Source organism: Xenopus laevis, chromosome 3S (genome assembly GCF_017654675.1).
Source record: "Xenopus laevis strain J_2021 chromosome 3S, Xenopus_laevis_v10.1, whole genome shotgun sequence".
NCBI lineage: Eukaryota > Metazoa > Chordata > Amphibia > Anura > Pipidae > Xenopus > Xenopus laevis.
The window spans coordinates 22,546,528-22,571,209 of record NC_054376.1 but is presented as its reverse complement, the minus strand read 5'-3'; the positions used below and the strand labels follow the sequence as shown (position 1 = coordinate 22,571,209).

The window sequence follows — 24,682 nt, the reverse complement described above, 5'->3', positions numbered from 1 at the left end:
CAGTAAAAAAGCTTTATTAGGATCCTATAGATTCTAATAAAGCTTTTTTACTGCAAAAGCCCCTAGAGTGCACCAGTAGTGATGGTCAAATTTATTCACCAGGTGCGAATTTGCGGTGAATTTGTGCGATTCGCCCCGGTGAATAAATTCGCAAAACGCCTGCGCAAATATACTGGAGAATTTCCGGGAAATTTGCAGATTTTTCATCGAAGCAAACTCAGCCATCACTCTGCACCAGCATTTTTGCAAATTATATATATATATATATATATATATATATATGAAAGTTGCTTTGGATAAATACGCGGTGTTATTAAAGTTTTTTATCTGTGACATTGCAAAGAAATAATAATAACATGGGGGCTCAGATGTTTTCTCACCACGCTGAAGACATTAGGAGACGCTCCTTTCTGAAGCAATGTTTTTACAATGGGTAGATGGCCCATGAATGAGGCAACATGGAGAGGGGTGAGCCCGGACTGTAGAGAGAAAAAGATATGAAAGAAGCCATACACATATTGATGGCAAAACAATAAAGGATAAAGACAGACACCTGAAAGAGTAGATTAAAAGAAGTCATAGGAACAAACTGAGAAAAAATGTCCAAAGACATAAAAGAGGATTAGAAGCAAGAGATAATCTTAAAAAGAAAACACAGGGCACAGAGAAAAGCAAGTAACTGATAATATTATGAAGTTATGCTTTCTGACCTCTGTTACTGCATCAATAGAGGCTCCAGATTTCATGAGGAGTTCCATGACTCTAACGTGACTTTTCTTACAGGCAATGTGAAGGGGTGTGAAGCCATTCTATATAGGGAGAAGGTGCAGAAAAGCAGAAGAAAAAAGATTTGGAGAGAAAAAAGTACAAGACATGACATAATAGGATGGAAGCAATAGACTGGCCTTTAAAAAGGAAATTATTGCAGGAAACTATAGTAAACAGGGTAGTAATTTGGAGGAAAGGAATAAATATTGTCAATAAGAGTTTTTTCACTAGTTTTCATCTTTGTGGTGTTTATACAAAGGGCCTGTAGGCAGGGCCGCCATCAGAAATCGCAGGGCCCCATTCGAAAAAATTTCCTGGGCCCTCTGGGCTGCGCCCACCACAAGCCCCACCTACAGGTCCGCCCTCACCCACCCCACAAGTCACCCCCACCACACTCTATAAAAAAAAAAAAAACATTGGTGGCTATGGTTCCCACATGTTAATAAAAAAATAAAAAAAATATTGGTGGTCAGGGCCCCCCCATTAAAAAAAACATTTGTGGTCAGGGCCCCCCATTAAAAAATATTGGTGGCTAGGACACTTCATGGGGATAAAAATTGGTGGCCAGGCCCCCCCCCCACGTTATAAGAAAATTGGTGGCCAGGGCCCCCCTTAAACATCCATGTAAAAAAACTTGCCTCCCCCCAGAAGTTTTAAATAAATTTGGTGCCTAGGGCCCCACCACACAACAGGGACCACAAAGGGTTACCTTTAGGGGGGCCCTGCCATCTTACACTTACTTCATTAGCGTGGCCCACCTGCTGTCAGTGAGCTGCCAACTACAGAAGGGAGGAGGAGAGCACAGGTGGCTGCGTCTTCTTCCAGTGACAGCATTTTCTTCCCTTATTGGTCACAGAATTTCAAGTCCCAGTAAAGCTGCATGGTGATTAGATGAGCTGGAGGAGATGTTCAAACCTCAGCTATCCAATCCCTGAGCAACTCAACCGGGACTTAAACTCCGTGACCAATAAGGGGAAGTAATAGACAGAAGATACCTCCCCTTGTGCTCCCACCCTGCCTTTCCGAAGTCAGCAGCTCTCAGAAAGCAGGGGGGCCCGGCTAATCAAGAAAGTGCGGCGTGGCCAGGCCCCCCCTTACCCTCGGGGCCCGCTACAACTCTCCCCCCTGTCCCCCCCTGATGGCTGCCCTGCCTGTAGGTGTCACTGTGCACAAGAGTAATACTGTGTTCATAGTAATTTCTATACTGCTTAAAAGTATTAGAGTAAAGCTACTGTTGATGTGTAATGGCTGCATGAACCTGGCTGCACTGTTATACTCTACTCATCCTCGGCTACCAAAACACAACAATCTTACCAAGGCTCTTGCATTTGACTTGGCTCCCTTGTCCAACAGGAGTTTAGTCACTCGGTGATGACCACAGTGAGCAGCCACATGCAGTGGGGTTAGGTGATCCAGTGTTATGTCATCAATATGCGCCTGGTACTGGAGCAGGAGTCGGACACAATCCAGGTGGTCCCCCTGGGAAGCCATATGGATTGGAGACAATCCATTCTGAAATAAAGGGGAAGATATTCACATAAACCCAACCATGTAGAAACTACAGTAGGACTATATGCTCTCTCTTTATATAAAACCTTACAGAAACCTATATATATATATATATATATATATATATATATATATATATATATATATATATATATATATATATATAGTAAATAAAGTACCCCCTATTGTAAAATAAGGACATTATAAGTCACTGAGCAGTTCCATGACCAAAGACCAAGTGCTTTTTTACAGGTCTTGGAACTCCAAGGTCACTTCTAATATCCTCATATTTTCCAACACTGGGTAGTTTATTTATTATAATACATGTGACAAAAACATCATCACTAAGCTCCATTTATTACTGATGACATCAATAAGAGCAATTTATAAGGATATAATTTAAAGGATATTCATGGATTCTGTGTGTGTGTGTGTGTATATATATATAGGATATTATAAGTTACCGAGGTGTTTTATGACCATATAAAAACACGAGGCCGAAGGCCGAGTGTTTTTATACAGGTCATGGAACTCCGAGGTAACTTATAATATCCTCATATTTTACAACTGGGGGTACTTTATTTATTATAATACACAAGTTTCAGTGAGTCATGTGACAGAAATGACATCAGAACTCACCGTTTATAACTGATGACATCAGAACTCACCGTTTATAAGGATATAATTTACAAGATATTCATAGCTTTTGTGTATTATATATATATATATATATATATATATATATATATATATATATATATATATATATATATATATATATATATATATATATATATAAACACTTGTTCTAAAGCTTCAAAGTGCTTCCAGCTATATTTCTTAATTTCTGATTGAAAGACAAATCAAAATATATTTCTTTATGTACCTTGGTTTTTGCCTGAATTGGGGCCCCATGATCCAGCAGAATCTCTGAGATTCTGATATGTCCATTTCGTACAGCACAGTGTAGAGGGGTCAGCTCATCCTACAATGAAGAATTAGTTCTGTTACAAAACATAAAACAGTACAGGTATGAGATCTGTTATCCAGAATGCTCGGAACATGGTGTTTTCTGGATAACGGATCTTTCTATCATTTGGATCTTCATATCTTAAGTCTAGAAAATCATGTAAACATTAAATAAATCCAATAGGTTGGTTTTTCCTCCAATAAGGATTAATTATACCTTAGTTTGGATCAAATACAAGGTACTGTTTTAGTATTACAGAGAAAAAGGAAATAATTTTTAAAGATCTGGATTGTTTGGATAAAATGGAGTCTATAGGAGACCATTAAGTAATTCGGAGCTTTCTGGATAACAGGTTTCCGGATAACGGATCCCATACCTGTATCCTAAAAAGTCCCATGTCTGAGCATTTACTTATAGAGCCAATAGTGCACTCAAGTGCTAGCACATGTTTCAGCAATAACCTTACCTTAGTGCAAGCATCTATTTGAGCACCACGGTCCAATAGCAATCTCACCATGATAACGTTGCCACGGCGGGAAGCAATATGGAGTGCACTGATGCCGTTCTAAGGAGGAAAAGAACATTTTTTGTAAGGGCAAAATTCATAAAGCTAGAAAATTAGGAAAACTATAAGGGAAGGAATTGAAAGCTTGAGAGGGTAACTCAAATAACAAAAAGGGGCTATAGGGGAAACAGCACACACTGGGAAAGAGTGGGATAACAGTAATACATCATTCCTGTGGTGGTTGTGTTTGCAAATCCAAATTGTACCCCTAATTATTGTGATGTGTTATGACTAGGTAGACTAATGATTTGGAGCCACATGTTACCATTGTCCCTGTAGGGATCCATAGGGTGTATGTCCCCTATAGTCTGAAATCCCACATGGTGGGAAATCCCCTGCCTGGCCAGCTAGGAGTTGTACCTAAATTGAAGGGAGGGGGGAGAGCCCATGTCCCTGTGCAGTGTGTTCTGGCACATACCGGAGGTTGCCAGAAGGTATAACTGCTGTGCAACTGCTTCATATAGCTGAGCTGCAGGACCTGGTAAAAGGTAATGTGTATAACTTATGGCACAGGGGGTTGGCCACGAGGGGCTTACATCCCCTTGCAGAGACACATACATTTTCAATATACTTTGGCAAAAGAAAGTCAAAAATGCATGCTTCATTACTGCCATGATTGGGTCAGCTAACATTGGCCCTGAAGAGGAACTAGGTAAGAATCTAGAACCCTTTTACATATTCCAGATGTGTGAATGGTGTAGACCTAGAGACATGTCTGAATACACACGTGTGGCCCTGATAGTATCTTTGATGGCATTGTACTCTTGGCAAATTCATGATTGCTGCTTATCCATAATAGGTGCAGCACCAACTGTCATATGCACGGTCCAGTTGTGGATAAGTAGTGGGTGGGTGGAAAAGGGGCCTGAATATGACTGAGGGAATGTAGGAGAATGAAGAAATTAAACTTTGAATGAAAGAATGGAAGTAGAGGAGAGTGTGGGAAAATATTGAAGAAAATACTGTATGAAATTGAATAAATGATACTCACATGGGAAAGAAGCAAATGTAAAACAAGAAAGTTCAGGGGATATGAGATATAAAAAGGCCAAATTCAGCTCAATGAGAAAAACTTTTCTCCAAAATCATTTCCGAATGTTCCCATAGACTTAATTGTTACTCATGAGATACGATTTGCTCATAGAATTGAATCTGGATCAACGTTTGACAACTAAGGGGGGACAGACCAACATATCTCATTTGTTGGGGGGTTAGAAAGGAGGAGGGACAGATACATGGATCAACCCATGGTTTCTTACCTGAGGAGTGAAATTAACGTTTGCTCCTCGATTCAGCAGTAACTGCGCAACATTAAGATTCTCGTAGTGAGCAGCAATGTGCAGGGGCGTGAATCCTGTCTGTAACCCAATCACACAATGTCACAAGCCTGCACTAAACTGGACACTGATCATACCACACAATAATATGCAACAGCACAAGATTTTGTAGGATGCTACGAAACCTGATCCCCCTATAGCTGGAATGTCAGATCAGATAAAGTGAGATCAGATAAAGTCAGATGGAGTGTTTTGTTCATGTGTTTACATCCGACAGTCAATGTATTTCAATGAGGAACAAAAAGTCTTTCCAACACCATCAGATTTTATCTCATTGGATGAAGACGCAGCATGCAGCGTTCCCATCCAGTAGGTGTGTTGTGTCAGATGGAAATGTTTACATGTAGTTTACACATCAGATTTTTCTATCAGTCCCATTATATTTTGACCCAAATGATTACATCCGACTTGACCGATGCGTTTTGCCAATCCGGCACCTTCCGCCATAATCACTCGTGGAGTTTAGCCCTTACTGATACCAGTCACCACAATTGTGCTATATCAGATGTTTCCAATCTACAAAGTTGTCAAGCTTTGCTGGGAGTCAAGGGGCCCACTGGAGCTGCAAAACAAAGGGGCCCTCCTGGCAGTCCCCGGGGGCCCCTCCAGACCTCCAAACTCTCACTTGTCTTTATGGGCCAGCCTGGGGAGCAGGTCTGGGACGGCAGGGGCCCATGAGGGCTGGGGCCCACCAGGTTTTTTCCCAGTGTCCCACCGGCCCAGTCCAACCCTGCTGGGAGTTGTAGCTAAACCCTCAGCATCTAGAAGGCTTCTGTGTCAATAATTCAGAAATTCAACAACATTAGACTGATACAACTACAGTACTTGATAGCACGGGAACAGTATAAACAGATATATAAACACAACAAGAGCACATATTCTTAGTAAAATAGGACATAAAAGGCATCACAACCCCAGACCTTTGATAGCACATCTGCATTGGGATCATTTTGTAGAAGAACAGCAGCTGTCCGCGTATCGTCATTCCGAGCTGCAATATGCAGTGCCGGGAGTCGTACTTTCCCTTTCATCCCGTAACTGATTAGGTAAGCAACCACATTCTCGTGGCCCTGCTGCAGAGCTACAGCCAATGGAGTGAAGCCATCCTGTGAGAGACATACAAAAAAATGTACTGGATCAGTAATATTGCTGTTGCATAGGAAGAGAGCACAAATTCCCATGGGAATGGTTACCATGTAACAGAATGCATCATGACTGGTATGATATGCAAGAAAGTAAGTACAGGTATGGGACCAGTTATCCAGGATGCCCAGGACCTGGGGTTTTCAGGATAAGGCATCCTTTTCGTAATATTTGAAAATTTTATCTCCATACCTGAAGTCTACTAAAAATTATGAAAAAATTTAATTAACCCACTAGAAGTATTTGCCACCAATAAAGATGAATTATATCTTCATTTGGATGAAGTACGAGTTATTTTTTATTGTTACAGAGAAAAGGAAATTATTTAAAAAATGTTTAATTAACTGATTAAAACAGAAAAACCACCAGAGATGAACTTCCTGTAATTTGCTCCAATAATGGAGTCTCCAGATAACGAATCCTTTACCCGTAGCTTATTGCTGTAGTTTTTTTTTTCGTCTTGCAAAATGCAAGCAGTGTGTGATAAACCTTCATTAGTGATGGGTGAATTAATTCGCCAGGCGCGAATTTGCGAAACACCCGCGAAAATTCGCGACAAATTTTTTTTCCGGAAAAACGGACGCCGGCGTCAAAAACGGGCGCCGGCATCAAAAATGGGCGCCGGCGTCAAAAACGACGGCGCCGTTTCACAAATTTTTCGCCGTTTCTCGAATTTTTCGCAAAATTCGCGAATTTCGCGCAAATTCGCCCATCACTAACCTTCATACTTTAGTCTTTAGCCTCCATACTGGGAACATTGCTTTGTGGAGCAATATCCATGTATGCTCAAATGCAATAGGATTTATGTGAGTGGAGCTTTGTCCAGTATGGCCAATTGGGTGCTGATTCAGGCTGGTCTGGTATTGATACTTTTTATGACTCATCTTTATATTCAGGCCTCTCCTATTCATATTCCAGTCTCTCATTGAAATCAATACATGGTTTCTGGGGTAAGTTGGATCCTAGTAGTGATGTGTGCATCGAACTGAAACCCACAGGTTTGCCCAAGGGTCAGACAGGCTTGCTAAAACGGTAATGAGTTTAGTATGTAACTGTTTAACTGGGCACTATGTAGCAGTGTTCTTTTATCTGTATGATTGCTTTGGGGCTCATTAATCTTCCACTTTGATATTCAGGTCACTTTTCATACAGCCGCCAAAAAACAGGACAATGGATCATAAGAAATAAGGTGCTACCCTGCAATACAAAACTCCTTAGGACTCATTTGCAAACAAAGCTGCAACATAGCAACCAATCAGAGATTAGTTTTGATCCGCTTGCTAACACTTCGACAATTAAAGCAAAGATCTGACTGCACTATGCCGTTTGTCACCCAGGTTATTGTATTCCAGCTGTTGTAAACATGAACTCCCAGCAGATTACAGAGGATGCAGGGACAGTTACAAGTTTACGTGTCTGACCTCCCTGGATCCTCAGATTATAGACAAATTATATCCACCTCCTGGGAGATAGAAAGAGCCACGGATTCAATATACCTCTCCATAATCAATAGTTGTAGAGGCTACAGTGCATCCAACAGTGCCGAGCTTTCAAAAAGGTTCTGTGCTTCTGAATGTTATTGCAGAGTACACACATTTACTTCTTATGCCTGTCATTTCTATACGCAGATTATTTTCTTTTTCACTGAGATGTGCAGTCTGAGTTTTAGAAATGTAGAATTGATTTGGTGTGCTGGCAAAGATGAAATGCTCTGTATTTCTAAACATCTCCTTGTGATGTCCAGAGTCTAATCATAATCCATAGATTTATATTTTGCAGAAAGCCTCTGGGCTTGTTTCCAAACATCAGCCTTTTTCAGAACCAGAGCTAACTACGTTACATAGTTCCATAGTTAATTTGGGTTGAAAAAAGACAAAGTCCATCAAATTCAACCCCTCCAAATGAAAACCCAGCATCCATACACACACCCCTCCCTAATTTCACATAAATTATATATACCCATACCTATACTAACTATAGAGTTTAGTATCACAATAGCCTTTGATATTCTGTCTCTCCAAAAAATCATCCAAGCCATTATTAAAGGCATTAACTGAATCAGCCATCACATCACCCGGCAGTGCATTCCACAACCTCACTGTCCTGACTGTGAAGAACCCCCTACGTTGCTTCAAATGAAAGTTCTTTTCTTCTAGTCTGAAGGGGTGGTCTCTGGTACGGTGATCCACTTTATGGGTAAAAAGGTCTATAATGTCCTCTAATATACTTTTAAATTGTGATCATGTCCCCTCGCAAGCGCCTTTTTTCCAGAGAAAACAACCCCAATCTTTACCACCACGTGTGTGGATTGTTAATGGGGTTCGGAGAGTATGGGTAACATCAATCTGTTGTGGCTGATTTTAGGACAGAAGTATTTTTTATGAAGTTGGTACTGCATTCATCCTGCTGGGGTTTTTATACATGAAATTAACACTGAGCTAGAGGTAGGTAGGTGCCTAGGGTGGCACAATTTTGGTGGAAAGAAGGTTGCAGTTCTTTTAATGGAGGCCCATGAGACCTCTTATTCTTAGGGCTAGGTGTTGCTGGCTGCCAGCGGGTAAGGTGGTGGGGGGCTCTCTAGTTGTTTTTTTTCAAATCCTTGGATCTTAAATATTGTCTTAAATATATTGATAATGGGTTGAGAGCAGAGGACTCTTGTATTTGTCTATATGTATTTTGTGGTCACAGCCTCATTGCACCCCCGCCTAATGGTTTTAAAAATTAGTGGTGAGCACAACTTTCCCTTGTTTGTTTCAAATCCTCTCCCGTCTCAAGGCAAGTGTGGAAGGGGAGGTGATTAAATTATAAAAGGTGAGGTGGAGAGGGAAGGGGCAAGATAACCTTTTTGTTTTTTTAGGGCTCAAAATAACTATCGGTTCTACTTAGCCCTCTACACGGAGACCAGCAGCAGATGACCTCAAACAATCATGCTTGGAAAGAGAGGTTTTAGAAGCGAGGTCTGTTTTGGGAGGACTTAAGGTCTTTATTATTTGGCCTGGCCATGAGTTCTGGGTCATTATTCATGGAATTTGAGCCATATTCTCCCATGTGTTCTGGGATGTACAAAACTGGCAGTCTACTCATTTTGTCATGTGTTGTGGAGTGTTATGAAGCTAGTGCTACAGTTATCCTGCCGTGTGCTCTAGGGGTTTTATACATGTAACTGGCCCAGGAATAGTATGAAGGAATTGGTGTAGAAAATATTTTTAATTAAGCTCCCCATACACAAAAATAACCCTCTGCCTATGTGTTTTTATATGTGCTTAGAGGTTTAGGGGTTTAGAGGTTTCATCTTTGAGTTAACTTTTAGTATGATGTAGAAAGTGATATTCAATTTGCAATTGGTTTTCATTTTTTTATTATTTCTGTTATTTAGTTTTTTATTCCGCAGCTCTCCAGTTTGCAATTTCACCACTCTGGTTGCTAGGGTCCAAATTACCCTAGTAACCATGTGTTGATTTGAATAAGAGACTGGAAAATGAATCGGAGAGGCCTGAATAGAAAGATGAGCAATAAATAGCAGCATTAACAATGAATGTGCAGCCTTACTGGGCATTTGTTTGTAGTGACCCCCATTTAAAATCAGGGAAAAGGCAGAAGAAGATGGATAATAATCAAACAACTATAAAAAATAAATAATGAAGGTTAATTGAAAAGTTGCTTGGCAGTGGCCATTCTATAACATACTAAAAGTTACCTTAAAGGTGAACCAACCCTTGCAACCTACAGTCGCAGGTACAACTATGTAATCTATACATGAAATGTGCTGAAAATAAGTGTAGAAATGTATACATAATAATGTGAGTCACATGACTGACCTCTGTAGCCAGGTTTTGATTGGCTCCATTCTCCAGCAGAAACTTCACCACAGGAAGATGGTTCTCCTGCGCTGCCATGTACAGGGGGGTAAAGCCTTTCTGTGTTTGGGAAAGGAACATGGTTCAGAGCCATCACATATTACAACTGGAATTCCGTTTGATTCTTAACCAATATTCTCTTCATAGATAAATACAAAACATTGACAACAGTTAATGTAATGGGCTCCTGCTACTGAATAAACCATCTTACCTGGGACTGGCTGTTAACGTTGGCCCCATGATCAACAAGTTCCCGCACTACATCCTCCTGACCTGCCAGGGCTGCAATGTGCAACGCCGTGTTCCCCTTCTGTCATGTCAAGAGGAAAGAGAAAGACAGGGCCTGAGCAAAACGAGCCAAATACAGACATTGGCAGTTGAAAACAGGCATAGGAAACAATGAAGCAAGAGTCAGTTCTCCATTTAATAAGTTACAATCCGAACCCCCAGTGCAGGGAATATAAACAGCCAGGCAACAGCCACTAAATGATTTTAATAATTTAATTTACAAATATTCTTATATGCATTTTCTATATGCAAAAAATCCAGCTTTTGGATTTTTTTTAGATAGATAGATTAGATAGATATATGATAGATACAGATGAAAGAGAATATATATAGATAGAAAGGGAGATATAGATTGATTGATTGATTGATAGATGAGATAGATTGAGAGAGAGAGAGAGAGAGAGAGAGAGAGAGAGAGAGAGAGAGAGAGAGAGAGAGAGAGAGAGAGAGAGAGAGAGATGATGGATAGGGATGTAGCGAACGTCGGAAAAAAAGTTCGCGAACATATTCGCGAACTTGCGCAAAAACGCGAGCGGTTCGCGAACGGTTCGCGAACCCCATAGACTTCAATGGGAAGGCGAACTTTAACATCTAAAAAAAAAATTTCTGGCCAGAAAAATGATTTTAAAGTTGTTTAAAGGGTGCAACGACCTGGACAGTGGCATGCCAGAGGGGGATCAAGGGCAAAAATGTATCTGAAAAATCTGCCTGTGTGTGCTTGGAAGAGATAGTGTAGGGGGAGAGCTGTTAGTGATTTCAGGGACAGATGATAGTAAGTTTGCTGGCTAGTAATCTGCTTGATACTGCTCTGTATTGGAGGGACAGAAGTCTGCAGGGATTTGAGGGACATTTTAGCTTAGGTAGCTTTGCTGGCTAGTAATCTACTGTTCTCTTTAAACAACTGCCATACGTTGACCTTGTAGGCATTGTTTGCCCAGTTTTTTTGGACGCAGCCACTGAAGCACAGTTGCCAGAAAAAATATGCCATATAAATGCTGAAAATAGTAATTTTTCGCCATACGTTGACCTTGTAGACATTGTTTGCCCAGTTTTTTTGGTCGCAGCCACTGAAGCACAGTTGCCAGAAAAAATATGCCATATAAATGCTGAAAATAGTCATTTTTTGCCATATACGTTGAGTCAACGTATGGCAAAAAATGACTATTTTCAGCATTTATATGGCATATTTTTCTGGCCTCTGTGCTTCAGTGGCTGCGGCCAAAAAAACTGGGCAAACAATGCCTACAAGGTCAACGTATACACTACTACAGCGGTGGATACGGATTACGTAAAATATATTATGGCTGCTTGAAAAAAGTCACTCCGGTGTTTTTTCTGGAGACGGTAATATTATGGATATTTAGACAGAATGTGAACAAGGTCACACAGCTAGATGGCGGGTTGAAGAAAACACTGTGCAAATAATGCCTACAAGGTCAACGTATACACTACTACAGCGGTGGATACGGATTACGTAAAATATATTATGGCTGCTTGAAAAAAGTCACTCCGGTGTTTTTTCTGGAGACGGTAATATTATGGATATTTAGACAGAATGTGAACAAGGTCACACAGCTAGATGGCGGGTTGAAGAAAACAGTGTGCAAATAATGCCTACAAGGTCAACGTATACACTACTACAGCGGTGGATACGGATTACGTAAAATATATTATGGCTGCTTGAAAAAAGTCACTCCGGTGTTTTTTCTGGAGACGGTAATATTATGGATATTTAGACAGAATGTGAACAAGGTCACACAGCTAGATGGCGGGTTGAAGAAAACACTGTGCAAATAATGCCTACAGGGCAAATAATGCCTAAAAGGTCAACTTATACACTACTACAGCGGTAGTAAAATAAAAAAAGTAAAATAAAAAAAAAATGAATATTAAAAAAAAAAATTAAAGTTGGTGCTGCTGAACTACTAGGAGCAGCAGATTAGCACACCAGTCCCACTCCCCAACACTGCTAGACTAATAGCACTGGGCTCTTATAGTAGTAGTAGTAGTAGTAGTAAAACAACAAAAAAATAAATAAAAGCAGTCCTTACAAGGACTACTGTTATTGCAGCAGTCAGCAGATGAGATCAGAAGCAGGACAGCTGCCCACTGCAGCTACATACAGAGCACTGCAGTAGAAGGTAGATTACTAGCCAGCAAAGCTACCTAAGCTAAAATGTCCCTCAAACCCCTGCAGACTTCTGTCCCTCCAATAACAGAGCAGTATCAAAACGATTACTAGCCAGCAAACTTTCAACTGTCCCTGAAATCACTAACAGGCAGCAGCTCTCTCCCTACACTATCTCTTCAGCACACACAGGCAGAGTGAAAAAACGCTGCAGGGCTTCGGTTTTTATAGGGAAGGGGAGTGGTCCAGGGGAGAGCTTCCTGATTGGCTGCCATGTACCTGCTGGTCTGGGGTGAGAGGGCAAAAAAAAGCGCCAACAATGGCGAACCCAAAATGGCGAACGTCGCGCGACGTTCGCGAACTTCCGGCGAGCGCGAACACCCGATGTTCGCGCGAACAAGTTCGCCGGCGAACAGTTCGCGACATCTCTAATGATGGATGGATGGATGGATGGATGGATGGATAGATAGATAGATGATAGATAAATCTCTTTATTCTCCTAGTCTTTTATATCTACTTACTATATTATTATTATTTTTTTTACCATAAAGAAATAGGGAATGACCATGAAATAGGCCAAATGGATAGAAGCAAGAGGGCCCACTTACACTTGGGCCTACCGGGAGTTTTCCTGCTATCCTGGTGGGCCAGTCGAACATTGGATAGATGGATAGATAGATAGATAGATAGATAGCAATTGTAACAGTGAACGGATAAACACTATAGCAATATACTTTATCCGGCCGTTCAACCCTGTTTGTATATGGGCGTCTTTCTGTTAGGGTAGGTGAGAATACTGTTCAGCCAGTCTAGATATAGCATTGCTGGGTTGGAATGTGCACGTACTGTTACCTTTCTCTCACATCAGAGATTGAGAAGCAGCAAGGACATGTGTTTATGGATGATTCCATTATTTTCCCTGTGTGTAGTACTTCTAATGACTTGAGAGCTTGTTAGAAGTTCTAACAAATGGCATCTTGCTGGTGGGGAAAGATATATTGCCTGCACTGGTTTTTGTCCTACAAATGTAGAGTGTTTTGTTGCACAAATGTTACAGAAAACTCCTGGAAATATGTACAGATGTGTTAACGAGGAGCAGAATCAGTGGGTGTTTGTTACTTGTAAAAAATGATTAATCTTCCATCAAAGAGCTGCTCGAAACATTCATCCCATTAAGAAAATCAGCTCAGGAAATGTGTACCTGAAAACCAATGCCATAAACTGCCAGTTCTACCATGCAAGGGAAACGTTAATGAACATCTGGGTTCTGCTTGTTTTATTAGACTTTTAGCTAGAAACAGCAGAAGTGGCGAATGAATTGGTTTATTTTAGGGAGGACAGAGAATAGGAAATAGTGATTGGTAAGGGCTTAGCTACAGAGGAAGTAGACCCTGCAGGGGGCCCAGAAAGTAAAAGGAGCCCCAGGAGGGGGTGGGGACATAAGGTCCTAATTAATCAGCACTTTCAATTTGCTGTGGGGCACAGGAACATCTAGTTACCCCACTGGGGTTAGGAAAAAAGAAGTACTAATGGAATGAAAGAGAAGAGGAGAGAGGCATCTGCAGTGAGGGAGAATAATAATGTTTAGGGGATGGAAATATCATAGAGAATAGGTAGAGAATAGGTATGGAGGCTTCTTCTGTTCTTACCTTAGTGGTGGTCTCCAGCACAATCTCTTTATGCAACAGCTCAGTCACCATTTTAACATGGCCCTCCTTACTGGAGAGGTGCAAAGCATTCAGCCCATTCTGCAAGGACAAATTAGTACATTTTGTGCAGAGAAAGGTTAAGAAATCCCAATAATGGCTGGTGCTGGAAGATTAAAAGTGGTTCGTTTTAACATCATTAATTGACTATAATGGTCAGCTGGCAGCTCACCAACATTACTGCCTTATCAAAAAGTCACAAGTCACATTACTTTAGCTTAAGAGCACCCACATTTGCAGATTCATTTGTAAATTACCCCATGGTTAGGAAAGAGCAGCCACATATCAGACAGAAGACTAACCAGCAGGCAGCAGCTCCTTCATTGCAACCACAGCTAAAAATATTATTGCCCATCCTAAATGATAATGTTACAGGGGCTGTTCACCTTTAGATTAACTGTTAGTATGATATAGAGATTGATATTATGAGACAATGTGAATTTGGTTTTCATTTTTTATTATTTGTGGTTTTTAAGTTATTTAGCTTTTTATTCAGCAGCTCTCCAGTTTGCAATTTTAGCCATCTGGTTGCTAGGATCCAAAATACCCTAGCAATCATGCATTTATTTCAATGAGAGACTGCAGTATGAATAGGAGAGGTCTGAATAGTAAGATGAGTTATAAAAAGCAGCAATAACAATAAATGTGCAGCTTTACAGGGCAATCAATGTAGCAATAAAAATGCATTAGTAGCCTTACATGACTTGTTTTTAGATGGGGTCAGTGACCCCCATTTGAGAGCTGGAAAGAGTTAGAAGAAGAGGGCAAATAATTCAAAAACTATAAAAATGAAAAAAAGAATAAAGACCAATTGAAAAGTTGCTTGGAATTAGCCATTCTATAACATACTTATGGTTAACTTAAAGGTGAGCCACCCCTTTAATTATTCCATTTTATAATTTTCTGCAAACAAACCTGTTGCTTAAAGCTTTCAAACAATTTTATCTGTTTAGACACACTTATCAGATATTTAGCTTTATATATAATATAGTTGATTTCACTGCTTATTATTACTTTGCTGACATGCATAGATTACCCATTCACTGTCACTTACTTCATCGCCCTGTGACATCTTCTGTATTGTAGTCTTCAAGCTAAACTCATTAGATCAAAATACTAATAACAAAATGAATATATTATACCTTAGTAAACAGGGTGTGCTTCTTGTATGTACCATAGCATTCCATACCATTCTGCAGAGCTGCAGTATCTGTAATGGCCACTAGATGGATATTTCTGGTTAAGCTCGGCAGCTAAAAAGACTGCTGTTGCAAAAACCCATATATATCATACTAAGAAATGAGACCTATTCTACTTATACAGTAACAGGCCATTAGACTTGCACACGTAAAATCTTTCTTCCCTCTATCAGCGTCCATCTGCTGTCATCAGTCCAAAAATGGTTAATTAAAAACATATTAAACATATTGAATTTTGCCCAAAGAAAGAAAATGTAACTTTGAGCAGACGCCAAATATTCAATGATTTTAAAATTCTTTTGATTTGTATTTTGCAATTGAAAGTCTCTGTCTCTTCCTTTGTATCCTCTGTCCTGCTGGATCTGACTATTGGAAGAATGTAGCAGAAGCCAGCTCTCCCAAAGCCAAGACTTCAGCTCTAAAAAGGCATTGCATGTTCTTACCAGGTCTGTTTATTGGCCAGGGTGCTGCTGCCATGATGTGAATGGCCAATAGGTTACTTAATCAAAGCTTCACTTCCTTTGCTCTTACCATTAGGTGGGCGGGAAGTCTTTTCTTTTTCTGGCTGCCAACCAGAGCCTTGCAAAAGGCAACCAATGGCCTTGAACCGCCCACTCCAGCACTTTTTTTGTGTCTGGTTTGAGCACCCTGGATGGGGTCACGGTCTTTTGGCTGGACTCGCAGGCCATGACACGCCCTGGGGGAAGCTTCGGCAGAACCCAAGGTAGACGGGACTCTCTCTAGCTTCGGCGAAGGGGAGTCAAAACGTCCCCAAACCCCTTCGGGGGGGCGGGGTGGTGGGCCCTCCCTAGCTTCGGCGAAGGGGGACCTACCCGTTCGAGTTGTTTGCTGGCGGTAGCTGGGAACAGCTTGGGCAACGGAGCCCATGCCTTCGTGTAGGACTCGGAAGGATGATTCAATATCATAGGTTACAATGGGTGGCAAAATACAAATCCTAGTAACTTTTTAAAATCAGAATTTCGCATCTTGTAGTGCAGAGAGCATAACTGGGTAAAAACTCAATGGCCTTCATGGGAGATTAGCCGACCCAGACCCGCACCTGTCTGCTGCCCACGCTGCCCCCTGATCTTGTGCCACTTCAGCTTTAATTGAGAAAACAGATATGTGCAGGGTTCCAGAACTGGGGTTGTTGTTTTTGCTGGGGGCCTAGAGGTTGGGGTGAGGTTGGGGCAGGGGAGCCTGGAGGGGGCCCCTGTGTCAGAAGCCCCAGTGGGCCTCGGACCCTCCAATCCGTCGCTGTGTGGTTCATAGAAGGGCTTAGATCAGTGATCCCCAACCAGTAGCTCGTGAGCAACATGTTGCTCTCCAACCCGTTGGATGTTGCTCCCAGTGGGCCTATAAGCAGGTGCTTATTTTTGCATTCCAGGCTTGGAAGCAAGTTTTGATTGCATAAAAACTAAGTATAGTTCCAAGCAGAGCCTTCTGTAGACTGCCAGTCCACATAGGGGCTACCAAATAACCAATCACAGCCCTTATTTGGCACCCCAAGGGACTTTTTCATGCTTTTGTTGCTCCCCAACTCTTTTTACAGTTGAATGTGGCTCACGGGTAAAAAAGGTTGGGGACCCCTGGCTTAGATGATATCTGGATCAGGGCAGTGTTCCATGCACTATTGTGATTGCCTCAATCCATGTGATTAAAACTACCCAAACTACTGATAACTTGCCTTCCACCCAGTGTCTCCCAGTATGCTATGCTATGGTGTGCCATTGCCCACCAGTAAAAAAGAATACTGAGGATACTGCTATCCCACCCGTGATTGCATTTTTGCCGACGGGAAGGCTTTTGGGGAGATTAGTTACCAGCAGTAGAGATGATTTGTCATTGGGCAACTAATCTACCTATTTGCCACCACCCTAAGGCTGCAAATGTATACTGTAGTTATTATTAATTTGTGTTACACCCCTTTCTATCCAGACCTCTTCTATTCATATTCCAGCCTCTTATTCATATTTATGCATGGTTGCTATGGTAATTTGGACCAGAGCAACCAGATTGCTGAAACTGCAAATTGAAGAGTTGCTGAATAAAAAGCTAAATAACTCAAAAAAAGGATAACTAATTGCAAATTGTCTCAGAATATCATTCTCTACATCATACTAAAAGTTAATTTAAAGGTGGACAATCCCTTCAAGAGTTTAAGGATAAAAGGTTAAATAATATAAATAATTTCTTATAGGAACTATAGAATAAAACATAGGATATATATAAACTTGGGAAGGGGGGTTGCTGTTTCCTTTTTCCTACAGTTCTAAAATAAGAGGAATAAAACTGCTAGCGACAAGATGGAATTGGAGTCTCAGCAGTAAGCAATTGGCTAATTCTCTATTCTAGGATAGTGCCAAAACCATCTTTGTTGGTTCATCATCCGTGCATGCCTCCAGGGACTTCTCCTAGTTTTCTTGAAAAGTCCCAGCGCTACAATGATCAGTCTTGCAGCAACGACTGATTCATTCTTATTGTATTCCTGAGCTAACTGCTCCTGAGGTGAGGCAGGCTTTGCACAAGGAGATGGCTAGCACCAACACATATCTTCATCAGTAGCATTCCAATTATTTGCAAATATTTCTTTGAGGGGGTGGGGCACTCCTTTACCATAAGAGTTTAATGGGGTGGTTCTCCTTTAAAGGAGAACCAAACCCCTTATTCATAAAAACTCCTACCCTACATAGCCCCTCTGCTTCCCCCAGCCTAAGTGTAAACTCCGGTAATTGCCCCTAAGTCTTTACTTACCTCTCTTTGCAGATTTAGCTCAGTGGAGCTCATAAGGGCCATCTTCAGAGCTTCGGTAATCTTCAGTAAGTAATCACCGTATAAGCGCATGCGCAGTTGTAGCAATATTCCGGTCCCGAACAACTGTGCATGCGCTGAAAGTCACGGAAATAGCCGAAAGGAAAGAAGAAGACCGGAAGATTACCGAAGCTCCAGAAGATGCCACCCTGAGCTGAATCTGCAAAGAGAGGTAAGTAAAGACTTAGGGGCAATTACCGGAGTTTACACCTAGGCTGGTGGACAGCAGGATTGGAAATATGTAGGGTAGGGTGGTAGGGTTTTTTTGAATAAAGAGTTTGGTTCTCCTTTAAGTTTTAGTATGTTATAGAATGGCCAATTCTAAGCAACTTTTCAATTGGTCTTCATTATTTCTTTTTTTTAATATATAGGTTATTTTTTAATTATTTGCCTTTTAATTCTGACCCCATCTAAAAAAACAAATGCACTGCAAGGCTACAAATGTATTGCTATTGCTACTTTTTAATGCTTAGCTTTCTATTTAGGGCCTCTCCTATTGATAGTCCAGTCTCTTATTCAAATCAGTGCAACCAGATTGCTGAAATTGCAAACTGGAGAGCTGCTGAACAGAAAGCTCAAAAAACACAAATAATACTAAAGGAAAATCAGTTGCAATGATTTATTTGTGTCTGTTTAGTAATAATCTCTTTGAAGTTTCATACTTATTGGAGGCAAAACAATCATTTTGGGTTTAAGTTATTTTTTAGTAGATTTAAGGTATGGAGATTCAAATTTCAGAAAGACCACTTATCCAGAAACCCCCAGGTCATGAACATTCTGGATATCAGATCCCATATCTGTACATTGCTTTCTATAGAGGTTTGTCTGCTACAAATATGACTTCAGGAATATTCCCAGTAAAGAGCTCTGTCTAGCTGTGTAGGACTTAGAATCAAGACGGCTGAAACATTACACAGTAAAATAAGATATATTACCATTTCCCATCATGAAGGTTAAAGCAAAATGTTCAATTACATAATCTGTTCTCCCTGGATTTATGCCCTGAATCCCCATAGGATAGAGACTTCTAGCTTCTACACTGCACTGCTGAGAGTGCCTAATCTGATTAGAGACTATATCACAGCAAGGGAAACCTTCTGCCAGTTATTTTATGTACTTGAGGTTATATATGAGGTATGTTTAGTCTGCCTTTGTGAAAATTCAGGATCATTTCTAGAAAACCCGAGACAAGTATGGAACCTTACCCAGAATGCTTGGGACCTGGAGATTTCCCGATAAGAGGTGTTTCTGTTAGGGATGCACCGAATCCACTATTTTGGATTCGGCTGAACCCCCAAATCCTTCGCGAAAGATTCAGCCGAATACAGAACCCTAATTTGCATATACCAATTAGGGTGGGAAGGGGGAAAACATTTTTGTACTTCCTTGTTTTGTGACAAAAAGTTGCGCGATTTTCCTCCCCGCCCCTAATTTGCATATTCAAATTTGGATTCGATTCGGCTGGGCAGAAGGATTCGGATCCTGCTGAAAAAGGCCGAATCCCGAACCGAATCCTGGATTTGGTGCATCCCTAGTTTCTGTCACTTGAATCTCCATACCCTAAGTCTGCTGAAAAATAATTTAAATACTAATTAAACCCAATAGGCTGGTTTTGCCTTAATAATTATGGTTCTGTTTAATTATTAAGGAGAAAATTAAATCATTTTTAAAACAGACATTTGAAAATGTAAATTATTTGATTAAAAATGCAATCTATGGCCTCCCTGTAATTCAGATAACAGATCCCATACGTCATTTTAAAATCTGTGATAACTTGTAGGACCCTTTGTTCCACATTAAAGTTATAGGTTCCATCTTTAGGACAGTTGCACACAGGAGGTTTTATCTGCCTTTTGGAAGAAAACATTGTTGGACAAATGCACTTGTTTTCAAATTGTAAGTGCCCAGATGGGCCATGGCCAAAAAAACCCACAGGCCAGGGCCATTTTGCTGTTACTCTCTCTAAATCTGACCATAGAAGCATTAGATGCCTTTGAAGCTCTGAACCATTTTACATTTGTTTATATTTCCTGGTGAAGGTTTTGTACCATGTTAACCAGTTAAAAGTTATAGGGTAAGATGATAACCACAGTTAACTTTTAGAACATTTTGATTCCTTCTTGAAAGCTAATTAGAGAGAAGCTATGTTAGCCCTGCTCTTGTATATATGGGAAGGTGGGTTAAGGTGGCCATGTACGTAACAATTATGCTTGTTAGTTTTCAGTACAAACGCTGTTTGTATTGAGCTGTCAGATAAACAGGTAGAAACAATAGAATTCTACATCTATCTGGCGATTCAGCAGCAATGACCCCTCTAATTCCTTCTTGGCTATGTGCTTAAAAAAGTTATTTTGTGCACACATTTACAACTTGTGTGCATGTTTTTTTGTTAAACAGTGTCAGAATTGATACACACTTTTGTGTTTTCACCATAAATTTGTGTGCGAGCGCATGGACGCACATCTTAGAGATCCACAGGTAGCATATGGATGCATTTAGTTTTTTTTGGGGAGGTTTTTTCTTGGTGTCCCACAGCCCAGTCCAACCCTGATTACTGCTGGGTCATAAAAGGACTGTCGGTTTAGAGGTTGACTCATTGGCAGTAGAGGTGAATCTAGAAACATGTATTTTAGACATGTATTCATGCCGTAACTATATAGGACGCAGGAACCCCCCCCCCTTCTCCAGCCACTCTCTTACCTGCGGCGGGAAAGCAGAGCGTGTCAGCACCGGGCAGAGTCTAGGCAGAGTCAGACGGAGAGTGGGTGGGATCAGGAGGGGGAGTGGGTGGGGTCCGGACAGGAAGTGGGCAGGTGGTTAGGGATCGGAGTGCGCTGGGCCCCTCCGAAGATTTTTTGGCAGTGGGGCCCTGCACACTCTAATTGCGCCACTGACTCTCATGTTTCTGCAGTGTACCCTATAGGTCTCAAGCCTTTAGCTGTGGGTTATAGGTTGTGACAAGCAATACTTGCCCCTTTTCTGTTTACATTTTAGTATATGGTTTCTGGGGACCTTGGTTGTTCTGTGTTTGTTGTGGCCTGAAATCCTTGGGTTACAGTCTATGTTAAAGTATTTCCTGATGGTTCTGAGATCCCTTTTTAACGAGTGAGAATAGACAAGGTTGTAGTGTAGGGCCTGGTTATAGATAATGGTGTGTTTAGTTTAGTGTGGTTCAGGTAGAAGTTGTTGTACATAAGGTATGAAGTTTGTCTCTTTATATGATGGTATGTATTGCCGCTTGATTTGTATAGAAACATCAGTATATATACAGTATACACACACACACACACACACACACACACACACACACACACACACACACACACACACACACACACACATAATTCAAAATGATTTCCTTTTTTGCTGTAGTAATGAAACAGTACCTTGTACTTGATCTAAACTGAGAACTGAACTTAATCTTTATTGGAGGCAATACCAGCCTGTTGGGTTTATTTAAGGTATGAGGATCCAAATTACAAAAAGATCTGATTATGTGGAAAACCCCAGTTGATGAGCATTCTGGAGAAAAGGTATCATACCTGTATATATATACCAGTCTTTTAAGTCTTTGTAGATGAAATGGAAATGTTCTGAAAAACGTAATGCAATTATCATCTTAGTTAAATTTAGTTAATAAAGGTATCACCTTTAAGGCAATGGCTACAAAACACTAGAAAATACCCTGCCATAGACAATACTGAAAAGTGCCTTTGCATGCATTTTTGAAATAATTCAGTATTGACCATGGCAGGGTATTTTCTAGCATTTTGTAGCCGGGACAAACCATTGTGTGACAAATAGTACCATGTGTTATTGCCCTTACACTACTTTTGTTATGTTTCATATGAAACTTTTTACACTATACTTACATTTTATTTAAAGCCAGAAATATCCCTAAAATTCCAAAATGCAATACATGTTGTAAAGGAAAACGTCTCTACTAAAATGAAACAATTGCTATTCGTGCAACAAATGTACCCAATGTTGAGTGAAGAACCTGGAACTGTATCTTAAGTGAAGAAATTAGATACCGTTTCAATTTCAACTATTTAACGCGGCAGTGCCATGCGCAGAACACAAGGCACAAAGTTATTCCATTTTGCTCCTTGCCCTCTATAAATTGGGGCTGGCAGTGGGTAAACAATAAAGAGTTTTTGCAGTTGATAAAGGGTTACAAATTGGTTCAAGGTGGGTGCTGGGAATTTTACTTTGGCAACAAGAACAGAGCATACAAGAAGAAAGAGATAATTCTCCAGTAACACACTGCTGCCATTACTGCTCACATTGCTATGGGGCTGGAAGGCTTTTTCCTTTGAGAGGCCAATCGAAATAAACAGACAGGATTAACAGGCAAAAAAGACGAATAAACATAAAGATAGGCATTGATACACAGAGAGCTTTTCTCCGCAACACATGAATGATATACAGAGGTTTAAAGTTGGCACAGCATTATAACATGGAGCAAGGATCAATTTGACATTCATTAACACATTTAAGTCTAATCGGTCTAAAAGAGAAATGTGGTCACTAAATCAGTTTGAATGACAGTTGGTCAATGTCACTTGGCAAAGACGCAACGTTGAGCTGCACTTTAAGAGGCTACACATCCAGGGAACTATAGGAAATGGTCAGAGTAACTCGAGGTCAGGCTGCCCCAAGGCTACTCTGATACCTGAAGTCATAGTGCTGTCAGATGCCTTAGTAAGGAGGAAATCTAAACAAGAAATTGAAGCTTAAAAAAAGTATCAGGTGATCAAATAATCTAAAGGTTTTATGTACTCAAATAGAACAGTGATATTTAGCATGCTTATGTGAGATAACCCTGCAGATTCAGTGGCATGACAAAGCATGTAGATAAAAGGCTGAGAACTTGCGATATGTGTATTGAGATAAAAAGCTGAGTGGCCAAAAGCTATATAAATTATGCATGGTTACAAAAGCTGTATACTGATGTTAAGAGCTGTTATGCTGGTAGGATGCAGAAATAGTTCAGCAAATGCAAATCGAAATGATCAGAATGTGACTAAGAAGCCAAAGTTGCAAGAAAGGAGCTTGTTAGTGGGTTAGATAAGAGGTCAGAAGGCACAGTGAGGTCAGGGTAGAATACACGACCTGTGGGACAGGTCTGACCACATATCTCCCCCTCAGGATCACAGGACATATGAGGCTGGACCTTTCCCACACGCCCGATATTCTCCAGAGGACCCAAAGGTGCAAGCTGAACCCAAGTTAGAATTTCAGGATGCCATGTATTGATAGATGGATGAAGAATAAGCACCATATTTTGTATGATTTTGGATAATTTGCAATGAACATTAGGACCAAGAGCTTTTTTGTTTTTAGTTTTGGGAGTCAGCGATGCCAAGGTGGGAGCAGGCTTGTTTATAGAAAAAGCAACGCTGAATGTATAGTTTGGAGATGGATCAGTATGGGAAGCTGGTTAGTTGAGGGATCATGCCACTGGGTGTTTAGTGAGACAGTTGTGTATACTTTGGGAATTAGTTTTAATATAATTCTTATCAATATGGCAATTGTTTTGCAGATGGATTGGTGTGGGTATCAGGATGTTTGGGGGTTGCTGGATGGAGCAGCTTCAGAATGCTAGCTAGTTTTATAATATAACTTTGTCAGAGCACTGGATAGATTGGGGATGGAGGGGTGTAAAGATACTTGCTGGGTTAGAGATAGAGCGGCGTATGAGTGTTGGGTGGATCTGGAAATGTGCCATTGAGATTGTGCTATGGCTGAGAAGTGGGCAGAGTCAAACCTCATGGTTTTGAGATAGTTCCAAAGACCTGGGGAGGGAGATTGTTGGGAAATGGAGGAGTACTAGAGGTCAGGGTTCTTTTGGGATGAACTAATTCCTGACACTTGAGTTGCCTGGGGAAGGGCCTGCGTCAGTACTGGGCAATTTAGATATCCAGCATAAAGATGGCTTGGCTGGATATTAGAAAATTCGTACCTGACCCAGGTTTTCCAACCTACGCAGCCCAGAAACCAATTTATAATCATAATTTATTTATATAGTGCCAGCATGTTATGCAGAACTTTACATTTAATATACAACAAATACAATAATTTAACAAACAAGAGTTACAGAATAAGAATGCAATCAGCTCAGAATGTTTACAATATAAAAGATGAATGACCCAGATAGGGCCTGACTCCAACCAATGAAATTACAGATGACTGGGACTGGAATAAGGACATCACTGCAGAATAGTTTAGGCCGGTGGCTTGAGGAATGATATTGTTTTAAAGAACTTGATAGTTTTATAGTCACAATGGAGTTATTTGCTTATTACTGATTTTAAAGCAGAGTGCAGGTATGCCCCCTGGAAACAAGTGCTTTCTGCATGAGCACCAAGGGCCACAATTTTGCACCACTTTGCTCTTTA

The 24,682-nt window shown here is 40.7% G+C and overlaps 1 protein-coding gene across 6 annotated transcripts in view; it reads right to left on the bottom strand.

The window, feature by feature from the left end:
• The window catches only part of ank1.S (ankyrin 1 S homeolog), a 146,591-nt gene that overhangs the window by 72,809 nt on the left and 49,100 nt on the right, over positions 1–24,682 (bottom strand). For all 6 annotated transcript variants that reach the window (XM_041587435.1, XM_041587432.1, XM_041587430.1 and 3 more), the window contains 10 exons: positions 14,215–14,313; positions 10,361–10,459; positions 10,111–10,209; positions 6,070–6,255; positions 5,072–5,170; positions 3,714–3,812; positions 3,164–3,262; positions 2,083–2,280; positions 711–809; positions 381–479 (listed from right to left, as the gene is read on the bottom strand). In XM_041587435.1, coding sequence (XP_041443369.1) covers positions 381–479; positions 711–809; positions 2,083–2,280; positions 3,164–3,262; positions 3,714–3,812; positions 5,072–5,170; positions 6,070–6,255; positions 10,111–10,209; positions 10,361–10,459; positions 14,215–14,313 — 1,176 coding nt within the window. The remainder of the gene's footprint in view (positions 1–380; positions 480–710; positions 810–2,082; positions 2,281–3,163; positions 3,263–3,713; positions 3,813–5,071; positions 5,171–6,069; positions 6,256–10,110; positions 10,210–10,360; positions 10,460–14,214; positions 14,314–24,682) is intronic.